We start from the raw sequence: 17,693 nt of genomic DNA on the forward strand, positions 1-17,693 counted from the left end.
CAACACAGACTGATCCAACACATGACAACACAGAGAGAACAGGAGGAGAGATGGATGTAGGTGGAGGTGTGGATGTAGGTGGAGGTGTGGTGGTGTGTTTGTCTAAAATAAAGCAAACACAGTCATTAAGTTGTCGTCACATTGTGAATGTTGAAAGCTGCAGAAACACAGACAGGTGAGTGTGTCACCTGTGACAGTGATCCAGCTGGATGGAGACTCTCCATGACCGCTGATGTCACACTTGTAGAGGCCTTCATCAGACCTGGAAACATGCTGGATGGTCATGTGACCTGTAGGCTGCTTCCTGATGAGGGAGCCATCTTTATAGAAAGCAGCTGGGAGGTTGGAGGGAGTGGTCTTTGTTTTACAGAGCAGAGTGACGTCATCTCCCTCCATCACAGGGAGGACAGGACTCTGCAGGATCACTGATCCACCTCAACACAGAGACAAACTACAGCATTTCATCCATTTACACACAGCTTCATCAACACTAACTCCACACACTCAGCTTACCAGTGACTGTCAGGTTAACCATGTTACTGATGGGACCCTCTCTGGACTCACACCAGTAAACTCCACTGTCCAATGGATAAACAGTGATGTTACAGGAAGAACCAGACCATCTTCCCCACCCATCTCCACACTGACTCCTCTGTTGTTTGCTTGTGTTTCTCCTCAGAGTCCATCCAGCAGAGCTGTCGTCCTCCTCACAGCTGAGAGACACAAAGTCTCCTTTAAAGAACTGAGAGCTGCTGGGACTCACAGTCAGACGAGCTGTGAGGGTTAAAATGAAAAAATCTTTTAATTGTCAAAACGTGTGACAGAAAAAAAGAAGAAGAAGGTTACTGACCTTGGTTTGTTGTGCTGCTCAGCAGTGAGATCAGAACTAAAGAGAAATGACACTCAGGTTGATTTGAGATGAACATAAAGAACAAAATCCAAATCCAATTTATTTATATAGCACATTTAAAAACAAAAGGTTTGCCCAAAGTGCTGCACAGAAACAAAGGGTAAAACACAAGATAAAACCAATGACACTTACATAAAACATAATAAAACACATAAAAAAAACCCATATCAACTCACGCCAGTCTGAACGCTATGGAAAAAAAGGTGTGTTTTCAAAAGCATTTTAAAAACAGGAAACACAAATGCCTGTCTAATATTTAAAGGCAGCACACTCCAAAGTTTTGGGGCCATAATTGAAAAGGCTCGTTCTCCTCTACGTTTGAGCCTTGAGTTTGGGACAACCAACAGCAGCTGATCTGAGGGTCCGTGAAGGAATATAAGGCTGAAGTTAGTCAGAAAGGTATGGGGGAGCAAGACCATTAAGGCATTTAGAATAGAATAGAATAGAATAGAATAGAATAGAATAATCCTTTAATTGTCCCACAAGGGGAAATTTGGTTGTATCAGCAGCAAAAACACACATATACAAACAGAACAGGACACAGAACAGAAGTACAACTTTTACATATTTACATCATGGACAATAGTTACCAGAGCAGAGTACAGTACAGTTGTTTAAATTAGCGTACACATAGTGTGCAAACATAGCAGGATACTGAAAGAATTTATAAACCAGTGTTAGGACTTTTATTAATTCTGTCATGAACAGGAAGCCAATGAAGAGAAGACAGGATAGGTGTTACATGTTCATGCCTGTGGGTACCAGTTAAGAGGCGGGCAGCAGCATTTTGAACGAGCTGAAGACGAGCAAGAGACCCTTGGCTGACTCCAACATAAAGTGCATTACAGTAGTCGTGCTGTGTTGAAATGAAGGCATGTATTACCTTCTCCATGTCACGTCTTGACAAAACTGGCTTCAGCTTTGCTATTTGCCTCAGCTGGAAAAAGCTTTTTTGCTACATCGAACTAATAGGTTTGTTTAATTTAAAATCTGAGTACATAATGACTTCCAGGTTTGTCACATGCTGCTTGATATAAGACCCTAGCCAACCACAATTTACGAGCAGGTTGCATGAAATATTATTAGGTCTAAATACAATCACCTCTGTTTTGCTCTCATTAAACCTCAAAAAGTTCAGAGCCAAGCAAGCTTTGACATCTTCAAGGCAGTTCAAAAGTATTTGGATGGAGCCTGGCCCATTTGGTGCTAAAGGCAAATAAATTTTGCAGTCGTCTGTGTAGCAGTGAAAGGATATGTCGTGTTTTCTGAAAATAGACCCCGAAAGGAGCAGGTATAATGAAAAAAGAAGAGGGCCAAGGATTGAGCCCTGGGGCACCGACAAGAAAGGGGGACTGAGGTGGACTCAAAAGTTTCAACTTCAACACTAAACGTTCTGCAACTCAAATATGAGCGAAGCCAATCCGGTGCTGCACCTTTGATGCCAACCAGATGTTCCAAACGAGAGATAAGAATATTGTGGCCAACAGTGTCAAACGCTGCAGTAAGATCTAAAAGCACAAGGATCACAGAACTTCCACAATCAGTAGCTAAAAAGATAACATTAAAAACAGGTAAAAGTGCTGTTTCAGTGGAGAGTAGATGTTTAAAACCAGACTGAAAAAGTTCCATGATGCCATTAGCATTTAAAAACTTATTCAGTTGGGTAAAAACTATTCTTTTAAATGACTTTGAAAGGAATGGAAGTCTTGAAATAGCCCTTAAATAACCCAGTAAAGTCATGTGTCCACTGTGCAGCTGTGTTGATATAATGAATGAATGATTTGATCTTTTCACTGCCTGCTGTGTTTCCTCGACTCCTGAGCAAAGATAAAGAGTCAGTTCAGACCTGCAGTTGGTCCTCGTGGTGTTTTGAACTTGAATTCATCCTGATTTGTTTTTCATGTCTTCTCCTCCATCATCAGTTATCAGGAGAGCAGACAGTCAAAGTACAAGAATTCAAACAAACACAGAGATTCTACTTACAGAGCAGACACAGCACAGATGTTTCCTTCATCGTCCTTCTCACTCATTTCAGCTTTTTCTCATTTCTGTCACTGACACCAAGTAAAGCCCGCCCTCTTCCTCTGAGCACCAGCTTTCTATTGGTTCAAATACAGCATATATAGCATGCAAAGCTCTGTTTTCATGGTGTGAATTAGATTTGTAATTTGTAATTATTTGTTGTATATCAGTTTAAAAAAACAAACCTTCCATTTGATTTTTTTCTTAAATCAATTGAAATGAAAACACTGTGGCTTGAAGCTGCACATAGGAGATGTTCTAACATAATCTGAATTTATCTCACATCTATGATGTAATATTTATCATCCCACATGGTTTACATATGGCCACTAGAGGGAGATGTTTGACTTTAAAAATCCTCCTGTTCTTCAAGAAATGTCTGATTCCACTTTGAATAAAGATGAAAGGGATCACACAAAGATCACTTGTATATGTGAATCATTGAAAATGAAAATATCAGACAGCAAAGATGAAGGTGAAGCTGACAGAGATGATTTTATGATCTGTTCATGAAGTGTAATCAGTCCTGTCTAAATGGGAATTTGACAGGTGATTTTGTTTTTCTTGTTTTGAAGAAAAGTTTCAAAGGTTTCTCAGAACAAGATGTTTGAAAGTGAAAATGTTTTTGTCAACTGGAGCAAATAATAGACTTAATCTGTACGTGAGACACACAAACACCAGTTAGCTTCAAACAGCCTGAGAGGTGATCAGCACGATGTATTCATGTTGGTGAGAGACGAGAACCAGGAAGATTTATTCACTGTGAAATATGATATGCTGACTTTCTTGAATTTTTATTCAGTGAAAATATTTTCAGGTTGAAAAATGAAAAACTTTGATAACCCTGCACAGTTATCAAAACATTGTCTAAAAATGAGCATCATTTAAATCTGTTCACAGCAGCTTCAAATCATGTTTCCACTCTGAGAACGATCCTCCATCTTTTTGTTTCTTGTTACAGGAACAAACTTAAATCTCAGCTTCTTCTCTCAGGCAGGGAAACGGTTTCAAAGAGCATTTTTATTGTGTTTTTTTTCCTTCACACATGTTCAGTGGTCTGTTTGGACTCATTCAGGTCAGATAAAATCTGCAGGAAAAGGTCAGAAAACTTCTTTCATCTTTTACGGCCACAGAAAACAAAAAATTGAAGAATTAAAGAAAATTAATAGAAAAAATTCAGGACTGATCTTTCAAAATTTATAAGAAATGAACAAGAAAAGTCACAAAAAACATTGTTAAATGTTAAACTAATGCGTGATCTGGTTTAAACTGCAGCAACAGACTGAAGATTTTCCTTCACTGTAGGAAAAGTTCAAAGTTTCACAGATCGGAGAGGAAACATCTGACTCTGCAGCTCCATGGAAATCATTTCTCTCCTTGGTTTCATAACACTGTTTGTTATAACATTCATTCAGCTGTAGCTGATCAACAAGTCCTGAACACTATCGGGCAGATTATTGATCGTCTATAATCTATAGTAATTTGTCTTTTCTTTATCACATACAGTGTTTGTGTTGTCACTTGGTTCAGTCAGTGTCAGTAATTATACTGTAACAGCTGATCTGTAGATGAGGATTAATTTATACTGTTCAAACCTCACAGAACAAGTTTGATCTACAAACAGCTGAACCTGAAGATAAAACACATTCACTCTTTGCGATACTGTAAAATACGAGACACTGAACTCAAGAATAACTTAATAAATTATATAAAAAGTGATTTCTGACATAAATCAGGCAGATAATTTCTGCTTTTCAAATTTAAGAATTTAAACTCTTACACTGAGCAACTTAAATAATCACAGTCCCCGATTCCATCCCTGGGACACACAAACCGCTCCACTACGAAAAGGTAGCAATTTGCGGAGGGGGTCATAGGATCATGTCATGTGACAGTGAGATTTAACAGCTCAGTTATAAAACACCTTTCTGATGTTTTCTATAGATCAGAAAACCAACAACAACAACAGAAACCATAGCAGAAACTAAGAGACCAACTATTAGTCCAACAGATCCATCGTCTTTCCCTCCTGCCTCCTTCCCTCCATCCTCTGTGTGTCCTCCTGTCTGACCTGCAGGTGAGAAACAGGTGTGAGGTGTCAGCTGTCAGGTAGGTGATGAGTGAAGAACAGAACAGAATCCATTTCCTCTTCAAACTGCTGTCAGACATTATCTAGCAGTTATGCTGTTTTCTGCAGAGGATGACGATGAAACGGTTCATTGTCAAATATTAGAGTGAAATCGTGGATCCTTCTGAAGTGATGGTGTCTGTTTTCAGATCATTTGTCTTTGTGTTCAGCAGCAGAACATTCAGAGTTCAGAAAGCTCTCAGACATTTCAGTCTTTGGTTCTGCATTAGGACGATGTGAATCCAGACTCTGTTTATATCGTCTGTAGCGCACAACAACAACAACAACAACAGCAGCAGCAGCAGCAGCAGCAACAACAATAACCCCAACTGACAGACCAACTTTCAGAACAGATCCATCCTCCTTCCCTCCATCCTCCTTCCCTCCATCCTCTGTGTCTCCTCCTGTCTGACCTGCAGGTGAGAAACAGGTGTGAGGTGTCAGCTGTCAGGTAGGTGATGAGTGAAGAACAGAACAGAATCCATTTCCTCTTCAAACTGCTGTCAGACATTATCTACTGCACTCTGATCACATCACTCAGACCAGCTGCTTTCTACAAAGTCTCATCAACAACATCTTTAGAAACAAACATCAACAACCAGGAAGCAGCTTCACCTCTGATCACACACACACTCAACTCTACTCACTCACCTGGAGGATCAACACTCAGGGTGATGATGTTGATGAGCTTCAAACTGTCTCCGTCTTTCTGGACATTACACTCGTATGTTCCAGTATCATTAATCGTCACATATTTCAGAATCAAAGACACGTCTCCATCCTTCATCTTTTTGTCCTGCAGATCCACCCGGTTCTTAAAATATGGATGCTGGTGATGTGGATCAAAGTGTCCGTCTCGGTACAAAAGGACATATACTTCTTCCTTCAGGTCAGCTTTCTTCCACTCTATAATTATGATGTTGTTGTTTGGAGCTCGACATGTCAGAGTGACGTTCTGTCCAGACTTTGCTGTGATGTTTTTCTGGTCTGAAACAGAAAACAACACAGAGCAAAGAGGTTAAAGGTCAAAGCAGAAATGTTCACTTCTATAGCAGCAAAACAGAGTGAGAAGCTACAGGAAATGATATCAAAGAGCTCACACATCAATTCAGTTCTGTTTGATTCATTTACCATATATGTGTTTCATATTGTATAAGCTAAAGATCTAATGTGAAACATTAAAAAATATAATGTGATCAGTAAATGATCAGACAGCAGAGGGTTTATAAGAAAACACTGTTAAATGTTCAGTTTTTTTCCATATGTTAAAACAAGATCTAGAGTGTGATTAAAGTGGTGGGTTCTTTTACATTTTGAGAGAATTGAGTCTAATAACAGATGAAATGTGTTATTAGACTCAATTTTTAGCATCTACACGGATCTGAGCTGAGCACTAAATCAGATATAAACTCGGTGGACGATAGATGATAACAAATAAGACTGGTTTCTGAGTCCGGCCTTCAAATGAATTAAAACCGTAGTGTTACAGATGAGATTTACCAGAAACAGTTAGTCCAACACAACTTATTACATACATAATAATTACTGCATAATATAAAATCAATACATAAAATTAAACAAATCTTTCAGTGGTGCTGAGGGTCTGTTGAGCAAAGCAGGGGCCTCATATATGGCGTTATTCTTGTGCCACTATTCTGAGCGCATGTAAAAAAAAAAATTGAGCGCACGTAAAAAAGAATTGCAGGTGCAAGTGTTGCATTTTGAGGAGAAATTTAGTTTGAGCGAAGAAAAGCTGAATTTGAGTGAACAAAATTCATTGCTGCATGCAAAAAATGTGTTTCAGTGTTTGCTATTATCCATACACACACACACACACACACACACACACACACACAACAGCAGCCCCTCTCGCTCAGTTTTTGTATTTGCGCTCGCTCAAGCGCAAATACAAAAATAACGCCATACTCATAAACCAGCAAACTATATACAGGAAGTGCTCAGTGGACGATACCAAACGTGGAAAGATTGTAGGGTAGTTTATTTTCATTCACATTTAAGAAATGTTTGTTTTTTTACTGTAACTTTGTATTTAATAATGTTAACTGCATCAGAGTGTTTTATGTTTTTTTTTTCATAGAGTATTTTTCATAATCATCATTATTAATGTGAGGATATGTTATTGTTTGTTATGAACTCCTAAACATTTGGTTTCTTGTGTTTTTCACAGTTTACTTACTGAATTGAGTTCCTGCAGGTTCCACAAACACGTTGTGATAATAAGTGAACATAATGTGTGAGAGAAAGCAGCCTCTCATTATAAGACACTGTGAGTCTCTGTATGCTGCCTTTATGTAGCTACAGCTACAGAAGTCAGAGTCATTTCTTTACACATTTTTACATTGTGTAATATGCTGTAAAATGTAGCCAATGATTCTGACTTTTCTTTTGTACAACCATTTAAAACTCAGGGACTGATCTACAGAGGTGGCATGGAGTGGCATGTGCCACCACTTAATAAAGAACATTGTCATATACAAAACTATGGTGGCACTCGGTGTGGCAAGACATTATATCAGGGTGGCACATGCCACTCCATGCCACCTCTGTAGATCTGCTCCTGGCTGTATACTGACTCCTGACACTACAACACATCACACTGACACACACATTACACTTCTTTGTCTCTGTGAGATCTGATCACAGCGCCATGTTACATCCACACAGACTCCACCCAGCCTCGTGTCTCCGTCACAAACACGGAAAAAACTGAATCAATATGAAAATAATTCTTCAGGAAATGTTGTTAACATGTAAAGCAGACTGATGCTTTTCCTCTCTGTCCCACAGAGTGAATCTCACCTGCAGAGACAAACACGAAGAGGCCGACAAACAGCAAAGTCGAGCAGAGCGACGCAGTCACAGCAGACATTTCCGTCTTCTTCAACTCCGACGCTTCGATTGTTCTAAATGTCTCAGGATGGTTTTATTGAAATAACTGAACCTGAGTTTAAATCCTGACTACATGAGATTAAATTTAAGGTTTAAATGATCCTGAAAGTCTCTGACTGTGAGAACAGATCTGACTTTTTAGACACTCGTTCAAACTCAATACGTCCAATTCATCGTCTCTGAAGGAAGTAACGTCAGAGTCACGTGTGTTTACGCTGCTGTAGGGTGACCATAAATAAGTGCGTCATAACTAAAGCAGTGAAATCTAAAGCAGGTCTGAGTGTTTAACAGGTTCAGTTCTTGAATGATCTCCACAGAACAACACAAACATCTCCTCATCAACCATCAGCTACATACTAAAGACCATCATCAGCCAAAGGACTTCAACATGACGTCACTGTATAAAATGTATATTGTACTGGAGGAGGCAGCATTTAGCTGTAGCCTCCATCAAACCACAGAGAACTTTGTCCACCTTTGATTGTCTTTAAGTTGTGTGGGAGCATCATTTAAAAAAAAAAAACCCACTTACTGTTCTTCTGATCATCAGGATGGAAAAATTATCCAGTGACAGAAAAGTGTGAGGCTGGTATTCCCCATCAGCATTTTCATTGGGTCAGCAGGAACCTACAGAAGTGTTTTTAGAAAAAGAAAACATGTCACACAGATATAAATATAAAAAGAAACTGTTATAACAAGTTAAAATCTGAAGGTAAAGGTCTGTCTGTATCAAACAGCTGCAGACTAAACTAACCTGTATTTCCCTGTCAGCTGTTTTAAATGAGAGACATCTGTGGCCTGTGTCAACCAAGGTTATTATCGTTAACGAAAACTAACGAAATAACGAAAACTAGAAGTGAAAAAACATTTTCGTTAACGGAAATAAAAATAAAAACAAAAAAAGGAAAACTAACTAAAACTGTAATGAGTGTTCACAAAACTAACTAAAATTAACTGAATTTATAGCAAAAACGTGTTTAGTTTTCGTTGATGTGTGCGTGTCATACAATAGTCAATTTGAGTCCAATTTGGGATTTCTTTGAATATGACTGTGTTTTGGATAAAGCAAGTGTCTTGTAGTGGAAAGAGACAAATTATGAGGGACATTTCTAAAGGGAAAAAAATCCCACAAACTTTAAAGTGCACTTGAAAAGCTCACACAAGAAGGCTAACCTAGCCTAGCTTACCTGGAGAAGGTAAGGGAGCACGCTCAACCCTCATCCCCAGAAACAGAAGCTAACCCCAGGCAAGGCAGCGTGATGCATCCCGAGACAACAGGACTGGGATATCTACATAACTGTGTGAGTCAATTGCCTTAACACCCGGTGCTGCAAGAGTTAATAGTCTCATTGGGGCCAAGATATACATTTTATAGTTGCCTGGTATCAATGGTTGTTCGTCTGCCTTTATTTATTTATTTAAAGAACCCATAGGTGGGAATGTGAGTTGTCTGTCTCTGCGTGTTAGCCCTGCGACAGACAGGCGACCTGTCCAGGGTGCAGGGTATGGTAGCTGGAATAGCAACATACCCAAGGATAAGCAGAAGAGCATGACTGATATGATGAAACTGGGATTTTGTTACACTTAATTATTGCAAACACAACTAAAACTATAACTGAAACTAATCAAAACTAAACTGAAACTAAGGATTTTCAAAAAATAAAAACTAAACTAAACTAGCAAACAATTGGTAAAAACTAATTAAAACTGATATAAAATTGAAAATCTGAAGTCAAAACTAAATAAAAATAAAAACTAATGAAAATTGCAAAACTATTAAAACCCTGGTGTCAACACTTTGGTGTGTGTGTGTGTGTGTGTGTGTGTGAGAGAGGGTTTAAAAGAGACCTGAGGCGTCTCAAGGGCAGAGCTCTCCCGACTGTGGGACAGTGATGTTCGCTGTCTGTTTAGCTGTCCTGCGTGCAATAATTAAAAAGATTGGCCACAGCTGATCGCGCTGCAGAGAAAATTCCATCACATTTTCCACTAACACAAACATATAAAGAGAAACTCCCACTCAACACTGCCTGTGAAATCAGTCAACCTGTCAGATTACTTAGAAGACTTAAAGACGTCATTTTAAACACTTACTGTTGTTCTGAAGGATCTCTGAAACACTCAAACACTCTTCTGATCATCAGAGTGGAAAAAATAAAATGATCTACTGACAGATGAAAAACTGTGAGGTCAGTATGTCCCATCGGTTTTTCAGTAGGTGAAAAGGAAGCGACTGAAGTTTTGTTACAAACAAGTGAAAAGTTACTCTGATGTAAATATTTGACAAATAAAAAAAAATCAAATCATAAAAAATGTAAAAGTTTAAAATCCTAAAGTAAAGGTATGTCTGTATCAAACAGCTGCAGACTAAACTAACCTGTATTTTCTGTCAGCTGTTTTATATCAGACATCTGTGACCTGCATCAACACTTTCACGCCCACCTTAGTTTGTCCTCTGTTTGATCAGCTGCAAGTCCAGACATGTGACAAACAAATACCTCAAATTCAAAGGAAAAGAAAGAAGTATAAGAATGAGAACCTTTTTCCACTAACACAGGTAGATATAAAGAGAAATTCCCACTCCACACTGTCTGTGAAATTACAGAAAGTTGTTAAAATTATTACAAGCTCATGAACACTTACTGTTGATCTGAAGGATCTCTGAAACCCTCAAACACTCTTCTGATCATCAGGATGGAAAAATTATCCACTGACAAAGTCCATATACCCTGTTGTTTTTTCAATAGGTCAGAAGGAAGTTCCTCAAAATTGGTCACAGAAAACTAAAAAGTTAAACAAAAAGTAAATGGTTAAAAAACTAAAGATAAAAGAGACCTCTGAATCAAACAGCCACCAACATGTATTTCATTGTTAACCTGATTTACAAGGCAAATGTTAAACCGGTGTTAGACTATTCATTATAGTGTGAATCATGTTTGTATCCTGGTCAACTTAGCTCAGCAGTGACGTCAGTACTGCATGTTGCTCAGTACATTTGTTACTGGTTCCTGTTAGGGTTTTGTATTTTTGATTGTCATTTATGCTTAGAAATATTTATGCCATATGCTTAGAAGTATATAATCGATTGTGTAGTGATAGGAGGTTTGATCCTTAGTAGTCTGCAGAGACACGTTGTGTGCATTCCAGAGCACTCTGGGAGCATGGGAGAGGCCGTGCCTTGTCTTATTGTTTTATGGTATAGGAGGACACCTTCTCTGTATCTGGTTAAGCATAAGAGCCTTTTGTTTAGATGGACCGCTAGACTCCTGGCACCAGCTTTGGGGAGTCTTCAAGGGGTCACATCTTGACCCCACACATATACACACAGAGACACACACACAAGGTATTCTTTGTTCACATGTATACCTATGTAAGATGTCATATGTTAATGAACCTATGCATATTCATGTAACCACAATAAAAGAGCAGTGTTACGGGGGAGCGGACGAGAGCAACTGGGGTCAAGCGAAGGAACGGCGCCTGTCCAGTTCTCTCCCGTGCACGTGAAACATAAAGAATGTTGCCTACTCGTGTCTTGCTTGCTGTGTAATTACATTGCCTTCAACGTTCCAGCGAATAGGGTTAAGCTATATTATTCTCTCTGTCTCTACAAATAGTTTAAACAACTGGAGAAAAAGAAGCAGCTCTTTGTTATTTATGTGCAGCTTTTATTTCTAAACACATAAATGTACTGTGTCAAAGTACCTTGCCTGAAACTCAGTACTTCTTGCAGAATGTTCACATTAAACCTTTGGACCTGCCATATATGAGGTTTTAAAATGAAAGAGAGCCAACAGGATAGTTTTATTTTGTTTGTTTTTTGTCAAAGAGAAGTGTCTCAGTGCTGTGTGGTGTGGCATGGCTGAATTAGAACTGTAACCAGGGCTGGACTGGGACAAAAAATCAGCCAGGGCATTTTGACTACAGACCAGCCCACCAGGTATTACAGGAAAAGCCATAAAGCCTTTGAATGAAAACAAACACTGTTGTGACAGTGATGACAACTGTCTTGTTGGTATATGTATGATTTCTATACATTTTACGTCAGATAAAAACTTTGGTTTGAAGATTCAGATAATTATTTATTAAAGCTAGATATTTTAAATGAGATTAAGAAAGAAAAGTATTTATTTGTGCCCCCCTTTCCCTGTTAATGCCCAGTCTGTCGCAGGGCTAACAGAGACAGACAACCATTTGCACCCACGTTCACTCCCGCATTCACACCTATGGGCAATTTAGACCAATCAGTTAAGCTATCCCCACAAACTGCATGACAGCTGGGATAGGCTTCAGCACCCCCCGCGACCCTGAAAAGGATAATTGGAAGCGAATGGACGGCTGGATGTTATTTATAGTCTGGGTCATAAAAAACACACTGCCATATGAGGTCAAACTGAAATATTGCAGTGGATAAATTCTTCTGCACTGATCTGTAATTAAGATTATATGTGTTCTTTGGGGTGTGGGGGACAAATATTAATATCCAGATGTTTAGAAGAATTCTGAGTGGTGTGCCTTTTGTTGAATCTGGTGAAGAAGGGAAAAAAATCGTTTTAAAAAAAAAATCACTTTTTAATGCTTAAACACGTTCTTACAGTATATTCTTCTGTATGCTTAGCCAACGCGAGACAACACTGCCACCCGGAGGTCAAACTGGAACATTACATTCACAGCTGTTCAAAAAAACACTGATTGTTTCATTCATGACCACTAGAGGAAGAAAAATTACTTTAAGTACCATTTGAATACAAACAGGTCATCAATGATGCTTTTACAGATTATTAAAATGAATATGTGGCTGAGGATCAGCTGTTCCTAATAAAATGGATGTATTTAATTTATCTTTGGATTAAGGGTACTTTCAGTTAAACGTGTGTGATAAAACAGAGTGTGAGTGTTGAAGTGTGTTTGGCTTCCTGGTGAGGCTTTCATACTTCTAAAATAAGCTGATGAATAATCTGTTTATTCCAGAGAACAGTGAGCGTAAGTATAAGCACGGCCACCAGTAAAGAGTAAAGTGTGTACAAACACACATACTTTTTTTCTACTCAGTTTATGCTCCACAGAGGGTTTGTTTATTTCACATCATGTTCACAGTGAAGTTTAACAATCCCTTTTAAATATTAAACATGAGGGTTTTAAGCACAAAGTGATTGAAGATGGAGGTGTTGAGCTCATTTTGGTTAACTGTGCATAAATGGCCTGGACCAAAAAAATAATGACATAATAAGAAAGCAGCTGTTTTCATTTCATTGTCAACATGTTGGACATCTATCATGTACACAATGTTTCAATGGTACCTTTGATACAAGTAAATAAATTATCATTAAAAATCACCCGGATTCCTTTAGTGTAAAAGAAAGAACACAAACTCTCTGATAACTAAACCTGAATCGATTCATTTAAAAGTCAAAGATATTAAAAACATACTTTAAATTTCAACAGTATTTTTCATTGATGTGCATTAATGTTTACAGTTCACAGAGGAGCTGAATATTTGCAAAACTTTTACATGTTTAATCATTCAGACAGTTCCTGTTGATGCAGAAATGCTTTGAACTTCCTGATTTAAAACTTTTGCAACGCTGCCATCAGCACATCAGGAACAGCTGTGCAATATAACATAATCTGGACATGCACACTCTCCTTCAACCTTTCAATAGACTGCCTTTGACTTTGATGAAGGGAAACATTTGATGAGGCATAAATTTCAGTAATCATATGTAAAGTATTGATAACTGGAGAATCAAACAGCTGCAGTCTTCTCCAGAACATCCCAAAGATGATTTAAGAATAAAGGTGTGGACTCTGTGTGTGAAAACAATGAATCAAATCTCTGCAACCTTTTAAACTAAAGGTTGGTGCTTAATTATGGATGTTGATTGAACTATTGCTGCATAACTTTTTTCCCTAAATGATTTCACATTAATAAAAGTAAATAAAAGAAAACAAGGAAGTTAATTCTTCCTGACTCAATCCAGAAAGGAGAAGTAGACTGGAAATCATGGCCTGCAGTGTGTTTATAAATGGATTTACAGTCAGGGCTTCAGATTTTTTAACTGTTCCCAGTATTAGATGTAAATGTGCTGATGGTGCATTCAGGGACCGTGGTCCCATTCTTGTGAACAAGCTGCATGCTGACCTGAGGTCAGTCAAATCTGTGCAAACATTCAGAAACAGACTCCAAAAATCTGCTACATTAATAAAACTGACACTGCTGTGAAAGATGGAGTTTAATGTGAAGTGCTGCAGTTTGATTACTAAAATCATTTATTGTATGTTTCTGTCCAGCAGAAATCTCTTTGTTGAGAAATTGTTTTCATGCGAACATTATTATTATTATTATTTATATGATATAATTACAGTGTGCAGGTTAAGGTTTGAGTTTAAAATGTAAATTTAGTCTGAAGAGTATTTTTTAAAATTCACTGAGTCCGTATTAAAATGTTGTGTGTGTTTTCTGTTTTTATGATGTGGTCTAACAAATTTATTAACATCTGTATATACATACATTTTATAAAGTGAGTTAATGTCAGCGCTTTAGTTTTCATCAAGAAAGTTTATACATTTCTGCAGCTTCATAGTCCTTCATCTGAGTCCTCAGTAGGAAGCTTGACTGGACGTTGCTTCTTATGTTGACAAGTGTGTTGGTGTGTCACAAAACCAACGGCAAAAAGAGCAACAACAACAACAACAACAACAACAGGAACAACAACCTGAACAGATGGAGCTCCGACCCTTTCAGTATCATCCATGTTTCCATCTGCGTCTCTTCTTTCTATGACTCGTTTCTCTGACACGCTTTCATGTGTTTCACCTGCAGAAAAATAGGCAGTAAGAAACTGTGAGGCACCAAAGCAGCAGTTCACCTGGAAGTTTGTGTGTCTGTGTCACACAGTGGAAATTTGTGTTTATCTTGTATATTGTTTTATTTAGATTTTTAGTGTTTATTTATGAGTGTCGTTTTATTTGCATGGTTTTATTCTGTTTCTATTGCATGGTTTTTAGTGTTTTACATGACATGGTTTTAATCCACTGTGGACTGGCTACACATGGGACAAATTAGCTGATAGGGACCACCTGCTGAGGCCTGGGTGTGTCCAGAGGTGGCCTATCAGCTGTGTAAAGACCTTTTAAAAGCAGGCTAGCTGAGCACTGAAGGAGAGAGACCCCAGACTGGAAGGTGAATGCTAGATGGCCAGCGTGACACGGTGACCCAGTCCTGACCTCATGGAACGGCAACAGTAGGAGACAACGCGTGTGATTGGCAGCAGGGCAGAGGTTTGTAGGGTCTCTACTGTTGTTTACTGGGTACAGCTGGGTTGGAGAGGGTCGCCATGGCCATGAGCCAGGGCCGCTTCTGGGACCATTGTTCTGGCCCCTATTTGTTTTTTTCAGGACACCGACGCAAGGGGAGCTGTGGCGGTGGTCGCATGATGGATTCGGGTGCAGAACCCAAGCTGAGCTGGGATGTGTTGGGCCTGTGGAAGGACAAGAAGATGGGAGGCTCTTCCTTGCCTGCCGGAGACGGGGCTGGTGTGGACTCCGCTCTAAGGAAGGAATTCCTGGCCTGCTGATGGACCCATAATGAACATGTGGCATGATTATAGCAGGGGGGTTTTTAGTGAATGTAGAAGATGATAGTTTTACTGGTTTTAGAATTGTGTTATTTAGTTTTAGTAGACTGACAACATTTTATTACTTACATTTTAGGGGTGTTTTTATTTGTGCTCCCTGGCCTATTAATAAACTGTTTCTGATCAGACCTGCTTCATCTCTGTGCCCTGGGTATCTGACTTGCTTGCTCCCCCTTGTATTTTAAAGAATCTTTCTTTTTAGCACGACATTCTGGCACGACTGCTTTAATGTCTGCGTTTGTTGCATGTTACATCTGCAAATGACGCTATGGAGAGAACGGCTTCAGATACTCATCAGAAAAAAACAAAAACGTGGGAGCAGTAAAAAGAAATATTTAAATATTTAACAGCCGGCTGCTCCCCAACCACAGAAACATGATTAACACCTGTGTCAGCAGCATGCTGTGCAGAGGGAGCTGTGGGAGTTACACACTCACCAAGACAAGAGGAGATAATTCTAACTGGATCATAAAGCTGGGAGGAAGTTTTTAGTTTACATTTGATGATATCAGACCTTTAACACCTGAGTGTGAACTCCACAAACTCACCTGTGACTGTGAGGTTGATGAAGTGACTGATCTCAGTGTGAACTCTTTTACTTCTCACAGGGTTCCTCACTGCTACATGACACTCATAAATCCCAGTGTCATTAAATGTGACGTTCTTCAGGATCAGAGAAACGTCTCCATCCTTCATCTCCGGGTCCCTCAGCTTCACTCGGCCATGAAAAGATGGATGTTGGTAGTTTTCATAGGAGCGTTTGTTCCTGTAGAAGTAGACGTAGCCGTCTGTGTTCAGGTCAGCTCTGCTCCACTTCAGCACTGAGATTATTTCATCCGTGGTAATCTGACACTGGAGAGTGACGTCATCTCCAAGCTTCACCTGAACATCCTGCTGAAGAGCTGAAGACAACACAATTATAAATTATTTCCTGGTTCGGGTTTAGAGTTAACCAGTTAAATGGATCACATGGGACTAAGCAAGGAATTAAAACATGAATAAAAATGTTCTGTGTGGCTCACCTGTTAACTCTGAGATTAGAGACAAAAAGAGGAAGAATTTGAAAGAAGCCATTTGGGACAGGAGGATGGAGACCACCGAGCAGCAGCAGAGCTGATTGTACTGACATGAAACAAGTTTCCTGTACAGAGTTAAAGAAATGAGTGTGACTGAAATGAGAAGTTCCAGTAAGGGAAGGCTGACATAGCAATGTCATCATGCCGTAATTAAAACCATCACACAGAGAGGTTTCTAAAAAAACTACAGCACGTTGTTTCTCTCCTCCTCCTGAGTGACTGATTACACTGATCAACAAGCTTTTATTTTTTTTTCTCAAATAAACATAAAGCTTGAGAAGCACTGGAACAAAATGTTGTTTTTTGAGAATGGATCCTGATCTAAAATATGAACAGTACCCCGAAGCATAGTGTCAGTATTTTTTTTAAAGTCTTTACATGTTATGTGGGTCAGGTGCTGCTCCTTCTGTAGCTGCTAGATGTGCTGAAAACAAAACTTCTGTTTTAAACCACCTCAGGTTAAATAACAGAAAGAGAAGGCGCTGAGTGAGATCTCAGATTTCACACAGATATGAAGAGATCAGCTTAGTAACTTATGATGAACCACATTACATGTAGTTTGTGATTTCAGAAAATAAACTGTTTTTGTTTGATTTTATTATGCTGGCAATACTTTTTACAGCTCACGGAGCTCAGACCAGCTACATCTGTAGGCTGTTTGTCTCTGAGAGCACACGGCAGCAACAAAGGAAGCTCAGCTTTATTGTTGCACTGTCTTAAAAAAGAGTCTTAAAAAAGGATTTCATGGTTAGGGCCCTGTCAGCAATACATTGCTGGAATCTGGTGGTCTGTGTTTAACAAGAAACAGATTGAAAGTCACGTATATAGAAATTTGCTGAAAGGACAAAAAATAAAGAGCTGAGTGACACTAACATAGTCTTAGTTATGTCAGTGTTTCACAGTTTTTGTAAGTGCTCCAACTGCTGAGACTTTGTATTGACATTAAACCCTTTCAAAAACAACAAAATGATTTTGTGAATTTCAATAAGTAACTAAAGTTGTGTCTGCAATCA

General features: G+C 38.9%; 2 protein-coding genes across 2 annotated transcripts; both read right to left on the reverse strand.

Annotated features, from left to right (window-relative positions):
• Nucleotides 1-5,628: 5,628 nt before the first annotated feature.
• LOC109200211 (coxsackievirus and adenovirus receptor homolog) lies at nucleotides 5,629-8,308 on the reverse strand. Its single transcript, XM_019355708.2, has 2 exons — nucleotides 7,881-8,308; nucleotides 5,629-6,047 (listed from the first exon to the last, which is right to left on the reverse strand). Exons 1-2 carry the CDS (start codon nucleotides 7,948-7,950, stop codon nucleotides 5,704-5,706), a joined length of 414 nt encoding a protein of 137 aa, XP_019211253.1. The 5' UTR covers nucleotides 7,951-8,308; the 3' UTR covers nucleotides 5,629-5,703.
• A 6,004-nt stretch (nucleotides 8,309-14,312) lies between these two features.
• LOC102082899 (myelin-oligodendrocyte glycoprotein-like) lies at nucleotides 14,313-16,780 on the reverse strand. The gene is made up of 3 exons (XM_013267385.3): nucleotides 16,627-16,780; nucleotides 16,153-16,506; nucleotides 14,313-14,784 (listed from the first exon to the last, which is right to left on the reverse strand). Exons 1-3 carry the CDS (start codon nucleotides 16,676-16,678, stop codon nucleotides 14,546-14,548), a joined length of 645 nt encoding a protein of 214 aa, XP_013122839.1. The 5' UTR covers nucleotides 16,679-16,780; the 3' UTR covers nucleotides 14,313-14,545.
• Nucleotides 16,781-17,693: the final 913 nt, after the last annotated feature.

This window comes from Oreochromis niloticus, unplaced genomic scaffold (assembly GCF_001858045.2).
Source record: "Oreochromis niloticus isolate F11D_XX unplaced genomic scaffold, O_niloticus_UMD_NMBU tig00000409_pilon, whole genome shotgun sequence".
NCBI classification, from domain to species: domain Eukaryota; kingdom Metazoa; phylum Chordata; class Actinopteri; order Cichliformes; family Cichlidae; genus Oreochromis; species Oreochromis niloticus.

Coding starts and splice junctions, on each gene's coding strand:
- LOC109200211 (XM_019355708.2), bottom strand. CDS start 7,950: ATGTCTGCTGTGACTGCGTCGCTCTGCTCGACTTTGCTGTTTGTCGGC. Junction 6,048..7,880: donor CTTCGTGTTTGTCTCTGCAG/GTGAGATTCACT, acceptor TTTCTGTTTCAG/ACCAGAAAAACATCACAGCA.
- LOC102082899 (XM_013267385.3), bottom strand. CDS start 16,678: ATGGCTTCTTTCAAATTCTTCCTCTTTTTGTCTCTAATCTCAGAGTTA. Junction 16,507..16,626: donor TCTAATCTCAGAGTTAACAG/GTGAGCCACACA, acceptor TGTTGTCTTCAG/CTCTTCAGCAGGATGTTCAG. Junction 14,785..16,152: donor CATCAACCTCACAGTCACAG/GTGAGTTTGTGG, acceptor ATTTTTCTGCAG/GTGAAACACATGAAAGCGTG.